At 30.0% G+C, this 8,631-nt stretch overlaps 1 protein-coding gene across 1 annotated transcript; it reads left to right on the top strand.

Annotated features, from left to right (window-relative positions):
• Positions 1-1,744: 1,744 nt before the first annotated feature.
• Positions 1,745-8,183, top strand: LOC114163278 (transcription factor bHLH35-like). Its single transcript, XM_028047493.1, has 5 exons — positions 1,745-2,049; positions 2,196-2,361; positions 2,560-2,796; positions 2,976-3,146; positions 7,828-8,183. The coding sequence occupies exons 1-5, from the start codon at positions 1,967-1,969 to the stop codon at positions 7,915-7,917; spliced, it is 747 nt and encodes a 248-aa protein (XP_027903294.1). The 5' UTR covers positions 1,745-1,966; the 3' UTR covers positions 7,918-8,183.
• Positions 8,184-8,631: the final 448 nt, after the last annotated feature.

Raw genomic sequence — 8,631 nt, 5'->3', positions numbered from 1 at the left:
CTTTTCTCCTTAGGTAACTCTTTCCTACGAACCCTACGCATTTTTCCTTTATGTTTTTCTTTTTCCATAAATAAATTTCATATTTTCCTTTTAATGATAGCATTAATTTTTTTTATATATATTTTTACACATATTATATCACCCAAATTCAAAACCATTTGATTAATAAACACAAACACCGCCACACACAGTACTTGAGAATTATAAATATTGTTGTCACTAACAAAAATACTTAAGATGACAACACATGATGAACTATGCACACCGATATACCAGTCATTTCACAAGAAAAAAAAAATGAACTTGACTCAGTATTTTAATTTGTATGTAGCATAACTCACATGTAGACTATAATGACTGAATAAACTACAAAATATAATTTTATTATATTTTAATTTTCAAGTCAGGCTAAACTATTTTATTTTATTTTTCTTTTACTCTATGTTTGAGTCCATAAACCAGTTTCTTTTATTGTTTAGACAATAATTTATTTTTATGTTTTGTTTTAAATATTAATTTTAACATGACGTGAATCTTAAATTTATATTTATTTAGTTTCAATTTTGTTATGAATAATAGACTTGTAATGTACAAAATATTTTAAAAAAATATTATTACAATATTTATATGATTTTTTTTATATTTTGTTTATGTAAGTTTGTCTGGATGTCCGTATGCCAATCATTATACAGAATGAAAGAACAAAATTAACCAACAATTTTTATGTGGAACAGACCAATCCAGCTGTGACAGGTCATACTACATTGTTATCCTTAACAAATTTGTTTCCTATTTAATAGTAATCTAGAAAAACTATTTTGATTAAAACTTTATTTACTCCTATATTCGTTCGGCCACTGTAGAAATTCCTCTACAGAAAAATAAGCTATTTTAATTTCAGCAGCATTTTCCAAACATGGCTATTAACTAACCAATTAAACGATTTAAACATTCTAGTTACTGACATAAGTACTAGGTGTGTTTTAGGCCTAAATTAAACCTGTTTTTCAGTTTTTTTTTTTTTTATTAAAAATAAAAAAGGTGTTTTTAATAGTAAAGCTTTTTAAAAATGGATCCAGTTGTTTGTTCACACTCACTCAAGGTATCTGTGCTCTGGACTCAGTTTCCGCCCCAGGCCCAACAACCAAAGGACAGGTGGCACAATACCATAGATGAGGGTCTATTTATGCTGATTGCATAGTGATAAATATTATTCTGATTATTTTTATATCTTTCTCTATCACACGTAAGAAAATACGATAAAAATAATAATTATATAAATACAAGGCTCAGTTCTCATAGAAGCAAAATTCTTTCTTCTTTCTAAAATGAGTAATAACATTTAAGATGCTCAAACTTACCGAGATTTCAGTTAAATAAGAAGAAGCACAACATGAAGTTAATTAATGAACAACGTGAATCTGACTTCTACATTTCTACCGTCTAAGATCAATTATAAACATATAATTACGTTATTTCTATCCGCTGCAAATAATTTATATTTAGAACAAAATCAAATAAAATAATTATTATTTTATTGAAAAATAATAAACACGAGTTAATTCAAAATTACATCAAATTTCTAATTATTTTCTCTCTGATCTTCACAAGATGTTTTTTTTTTTTACTTTAATAAATTTTTTTTAAGAATGAAGATGAATGCCTTAAATGCGGACCGAACTGTTTGAACAATTTGGATATTTCTAGGAAGCAGCAAATACAAGAGTCCAGAGACCTGACTGTCGCATGATGAACCTATTGATGTTGTCACGTGATTAATTCCACCCTCAACCTCTTCCCCTGCTTCTTCTCTCCCTCTATATAAGTCCCCAACACAAACAAACCTACGCTAAAACCACAGCACGCAAAAGGGGAAACAAACACACACATTTTTTTTTTTTTTATTATTATTACTGTACACACCACCTTCATCACCATATTCTCTCTCTCTCTCTCAACCTTAATTATGGAGAATATGGAGAATATTGGTGAAGAGTACAAGCATTACTGGGAGACCACCATGTTCCTCCAGACCCAGGAGCTTGACAGGTAAAACTTAACGTTCATTAATTAATAACAGTAACATCAACAACTCATCAATAATTAATTAATCAATCTCAAATACTGCATCTTCTGTCAACAATTCGGCTAACATAAGCTGGTTTATTCGTTTTGGTGTTGTGTTTGGTCACCAGTAATTGGGGGTTCGAGGAGGCTTTATCAGGGTACTACGATTCCAGTTCCCCTGATGGTGCTGCTTCAACTGCAGCATCCAAGAACATTGTTTCGGAGAGGAATAGGAGGAAGAAGCTCAATGAAAGGCTTTTCGCGCTTAGATCGGTGGTTCCTAATATCAGCAAGGTGAGGTTTCATTAATCGATTAATTAATTAATTAATAACTTGTTAACTTACTGTTTATTTGGTGTGCGCATTGATATCTTTGAATATGGTGATTGGGAGTGTTGAAGTGTAAACACAAGAGAGAAGAAAATGAGGCACGCTTGATGTTTGTGAAATTGTGTCTGTTATAGAATGATGAGTGGGGTTTGTTTGTTGCAGATGGATAAGGCTTCGATAATTAAGGATGCTATTGACTACATCCAGCATTTGCACGAGCAAGAGAAGATAATCCAAGCTGAGATCATGGATCTTGAATCTGGGATGCCAAAAAAGAGTGGTTCAAGCTATGACTTTGAGCAGGAACAGCTCCCTGTGGTGCTGAGGTCCAAGAAGAAGAGAACCGAGCAGATATACGATTCAGTCATTTCAAGAAACTCCCCAATTGAAGTCCTTGATGTTAATCCCCTTCTCTCTCTCTCTCTCTCTCTCTCTCTCTCTCTCTCTCTTGCATTATTGATACTATAAAAATAGTGTGGGGTAGTGGTGATTTGTTATATGAAGATGATGTGGGGTATTGTGCGTTTTTTGTTGTTATTCGTTAGAATTTTTAATTGATTTTGATGTGGTGGATGCAGCTGAGCGTGACCTACATGGGGGAGAAAATTGCTGTGGTGAGTTTGACATGCAGCAAAAGGACAGACACAATGGTGAAACTGTGCGAGGTGTTCGAATCTTTGAAGCTGAAGATCATCACTGCTAACATCACTTCGTTTTCAGGGAGGCTTCTGAAAACAGTCTTCATCGAGGTTAGTCTTCTTAGCTCCTTTCCTTCATCACATGACATCACTTTTCCCTTCACAACCACTCCTATCTTATACTATAAAATATATTATTCCATTTCTTTATCCCCATTAAATTAGCTTTGGTAAAATTGGTAGGTAGGTGCGTGAGAGATCCCAATTCCATTTTTTAACTCATAATGATAAATGAGGAGAATCTTATAGAAAATATATCGTGTGCGTGTATATTAGAGAAAATAAAGAATTTACAACTAGAATTTGGGCCTACGTGCTGAGGAAGCACGAGACCACTTTAGCAAAAGTGGAAATGTGGAACACCCATTAGGAATAGTATTAGACTTTTGAGGGCAATCATGAGGGCTTTAACCAGAATTTCTGAGTGAAGTCCGGTCAAGACTCAAGACTCCTAATTTTCTTCATCACATCATTTAAGTTGTAATCATACTAAAAAAGTATTCAGATAACATGGAAGAAAAGATTACGTGATTCTCACTACTCCTAAAATTCTCAAATCTTTTCCATTTATTATATCGCACTTCAACTCACACCAAATCCAATTTCAAACAAAATGGCCTTTCCCTTTATATATCAATATTATAAACCAAACTTCCTACAAAACAAGATTATGCTTCCTTTTCTCGATGCTTAATTTCCTTTTTCGTGCTATTATTTTTATATTCAACAAGTTTTTACACATATTTTGCATTTATTCTTTTATATTTTCATCTTTCTTTTTCTTCATAAATACAAAAGTTAATTTTTTTTAATTACTAAAAATAGTCGTCAAATATTGGATCTAGTAAAAGAACATTTTTCCTTTTCTTTTGTATCATCATAGACTTGGTGGTGGATAAGAAATAAGAAATAAATAAAAAAATCAAAGCCCACTACTGTTTTTAGCAAGAAAAATTTAGATACGTCAATACCAAACACCATTTATGGGTTCTTAATATTTTGTCATCATTGGGATCTTGAACATTTATATGAGACAAAATTTAAGTGGAGGGCGATGCTGATTTAAAGTGTGTTTTTTTATTACCATCAAGTCAAGCTGACCAGGGTGTGTTTCAAATATGCAAAAATTATTTTACTTTAATAAATATTTCGCGTATGATTGATTACAATTATGATTAATATTTTTCTTCTGATAAATTTTCTACGAAATTAATTTCATTTCATTTTAAAGGATCAACTTTTACATAATAGAAAAAAAAAATTCAAAATAACCATTTACGAATCTTGAGTTTCATGAAAATAATCTATATTAAATTTGTTATTAAGCTTCAAATTTAAGCATCTAGTTTACTTTTTAACAATCAATTTTGGCTTAAAAAGGCTCAAATGAATTTCTCAAAATATTATTACCCGATAACTTAATTGATTAACATATTACAAATTCGTGAAACGACACAAAAATATGAAACAAAATTAAGACACAATGATTCGTGTCTTTGATGATAACGATATTGATCTTATTTAAGTATATAATATGAATTTGATTATGTTATTTCCTTATATTTTTATATAGTTGATTGCTATATGTCAATTAGTATTATTTATGATTTTATTATTATTATTTTTATTCTGATTATAAATTAACTGAGTTAGTTAGATAATTCATCTAATTGATTAATTAGCTAATCAACTAGTTTAATTTAAGTATTAGTTAACTACTAATTAACTAATCCAGTTAATTAATTAACTGTATTGGTTAATTAACTATCTAAATAAATTGACCAGTTAATTAATCAATCAGTTCAATTATTAGTTAATCCATAATTAACTAATTTAATTTTTTAATTAATCAATTAAATTGATTAGTTAACTATCTAATCGAATTGATTAATGAACTATCAAATTAGTTAGGTACTTGAATTAATCAACTAACTATAAAAAGCCTATCGTAGTTTCTTAACTAAATATCTTTCTAACTAATCAAATGAAAGATAATTATAATCTCCAGCATGACAATAAGTGATGACAATAAACTCCGATATTATATTAAAAATTTAATCTAAAGTTTAATTTAATTTAAAAAAATAACTTATAAAATAAAATTAGAATTCACGTGTAGAATATATTCTAATAATATCTTTAATGAACAGAGAATTTTCAAAATTATAGATTGTGAATTTATTTTGTAAACAAAATTCAATATAATAGTATAGTATAGTGAGCTCCCCGCAAGATTTCAGATTTGTTTTTCCTGTTTTAGACGTGCCGAACTCTTTGTTGTCTCACTTTTGTTTGTCGCTTTCGACCAGTGGTGCTTCCAAACAGAGCATTAGGACTGCAACGTAATCCAATTCCCCTTGTTTCATTGTATCTGGCTTGTCTCTAAATAGTGTCCTAAATATCTACGACTACACCAAACCAGACAACATAAACCCACATTTCTATCATGCTTAAACACACTCACAATCAATTTCATTTTGGAGGGCAACACTCACATGGCTGCGACCTTGTTGTTCCAGAGGAGACAGACCAAAACTTGGGGGAATCTCCACTGTTAGGTAATTTCAAAAACAGAGCATCAGCAAAACCAAAACCAAAACCAAAACCAAGACGGAATTTTGAAAACGTGTTTCTCGTTCTTCTGCTTGTGAAAAAGGCTTCATGGATCGGCGTGACTCTGACCCAAGTGGTGCCGTTTTTCAATCGCGCACGTTCTTGTTGTTTTTCTTGTTCTCGTTATTCGTTCGTTACAAACAATAATTTCATCATCAACAACGACTCCTCTTACATCCTACGACATAACGAACCTTCCTCTGCACTCACTATGTCGCTCCCACGTCCACACCCCACTCTTACTAAAACAACTCTCTTTTGACCCAAACGCAAAACCACTTGTCGTTTACCCACTCTCTAATTCTAATTATTACTAGTTCAATCTTCATTCCAAAACGTACCCGTCAAAGACCATACAACAACTCTCACTGCTACAGAGGTTTTCCTCCTTTTTTTTTTTTTTCACAGAGGAGATTAAGGAACCTTCTTATTTGCCAAACACATAAACGTGGTTTTATATTTAATTCAAAGTCAAACCATGGCACGAGGAAAACGATAAGACAGGAGTGCAGTCTATAAATTACAGTACATACAAATCTTTAATGCCCACTTGAAAAAAATATAAATGCTTGCTTGTTCCCTTTTGTTTCTTTATTTTGAGATAGCAAACGCGACAATGAAGTTCAAGAGTTTATTTATTTATTATTTATTTTTTCAAACTGTTTGTAAACGGGACTCAATAAAAATAGAGACAGAAAGTGAGACCTTAAAATAAAAAAATAATAACAGCTTAGAGACGTGTTTAGATTTTGAAAAATATGCTACTTTTTAAGAAACAACAGCAGTTTTTATTTTGAAAATCAAGAAACAGATCGCATAAGTGTGTTCCAACGTCCAACCGATGTTTCAAGCTCTACGGCAAATAAATATTGAAAGAGCCTGTTTAGAATATTACTACCAGGAGAACATAACATGAAATATTGTATTTATCCACAAAACTTTTTTTTTCTTTAGACGAGATTCACATAATGGAACTACTAAAGTCTTTAGTACTAATTAATAGCCAATACATAGTTGTCTGAAAAACAAAAATAGAAGACTAATGCTTAGTTGTAAGTTTAAACATTTAGAAATACACATAGTTTATACAAAAAGTTATCATTATACTTAATTATTTTTTTTATACAATAAAGATGAAATTTAAATTCAAAAAATTATGAATGTGGTAATACTCTTACGTGCACGTTATTAAAGTGGGTTCTCAATTACTTCTTAATTAATGTCAACTCCAAAACGATAGATATCACTTATGAATTATAATGATTGCATAACAAATATTTAATAGCTATTAAACATGACTATTAGTTCATAATAGAGATGCTTGAGATTTAAAAAACAAACAAGTGCCGCACTATCTGTCTTTCTAAAAAAACAATTCAAGTGTTGACGTGTTTTTGTTATAAAATATGTCATGGTTGACGTGTTTTATTTCCCTCTTTTCAATATGCTATACAGATGTCAAACCATACTTCTAACTGCTAAAACTTTCAAATCAATTCTTACTATTATATTTTGTGTAATAATTTAGTGCAAAGATCTGTTCAGATTCTTTTACTTTTAAAATATAAACATTCATTAGTTCTATGGTTTAATAGTTTAATAATTTGATATGAAAGTCTGGAAAGGAACATTAGGTTAGAGAATAGTCATAGAATGAAACAATGAACAATCTAGAAAATAATTAAAAAAATAATCTAATGATAAGTGGAGATTAAAAAAGATTATTTCTTTTATTGAAAAACAACGTTTAAAAGGTTCTTTAGAATGTTATTTATTATCACTACGATTATAACTATTCCCCTTATTTTATCACAACTTTTGGTCCCAACCCTTCCTTTTTAAGAATGTTTAAACAAACAATATTCTTAAAAGTATTCTTCAAATGCTACTTCTCTAAGAATGTTTTTCTTAAATAAAAAGTCTTATCAAACATAGTAACCTCTGATCAATTTTAAACGAATATATATATATATATATATATATATATATATATATATATATATATATTCGCCATTTGTGTATTCTTCACCTTTTCTTGAACAGAAACACTGGTACACAATGTCACACACTGTTATAGAAAATTATGAAAAGAGCTAATATTACATTTAATTATTTTCAGGCTAATGATGAAGATAAGTATCATTTGGAGATAAAGATCCAGACAGCCATTGCAGCTCTTAACGAACCTCTGAGTCCCATGAGCATTTAAGGAAGAAGAAGAAGAAAAACATCATAAGTTGGGGTCTCTATTGTATAAATAGAAAAGTTTAGGAACCATGCCTTTCATAGAAGTTTTCTCTGGTTATTACGTACAATTTGGTTTTAGTTACCCTTTTCTTTCCCTCTCAATATTTCCATCAATCAAATATCTTCAACTTTATCACCTGGGAAAGTTTGCAAGTTTCATACCCTTGTGTTGTCTACTGTATCAACTGTTATTATTCTTATAATAAAATTGCTTTTCACACCATTTTACTTTCTTTGTCAAATGTTTTCTAACTTGTCCTTTTTCAATGTTCTGTAAAACTTGTACTTTTTCCCATGTTTTGTAACTTGTACATTGTGAAACTATAACATATCATAAGTCTCTGCACTGTAACAACAAGTGGCATGGAATTACGATTTTTCTTAACAAAATAGTTGTTATTAATATTTATTAAAAAAGTCATTAAAAAGTTTGGTTTTATAATCCAATTTATTTTAATAGTTTTCACAATTTTTTATAAAAAAATATCAGTACTAACTCTCGGCTCTTTATTTTTTTATTATTATTATTTCACTGCTGTTCGAAGTTTGGTAAATGTTATACTCGTTTCGGTATATTAAAGGAAGAGTAAAGGAGAAATATGATAATAAACTATACTTAGAATCAGCTCCTAAATTATGGATATTAAAATACATCATATTGTAACATAATATAAAG

Source organism: Vigna unguiculata, chromosome 9 (genome assembly GCF_004118075.2).
Source record: "Vigna unguiculata cultivar IT97K-499-35 chromosome 9, ASM411807v1, whole genome shotgun sequence".
Taxonomy (NCBI): Eukaryota; Viridiplantae; Streptophyta; class Magnoliopsida; order Fabales; family Fabaceae; genus Vigna; species Vigna unguiculata.
The sequence above is the reverse complement of the archived record's forward strand: the minus strand, read 5'-3'. Positions and strand labels throughout refer to the sequence as shown.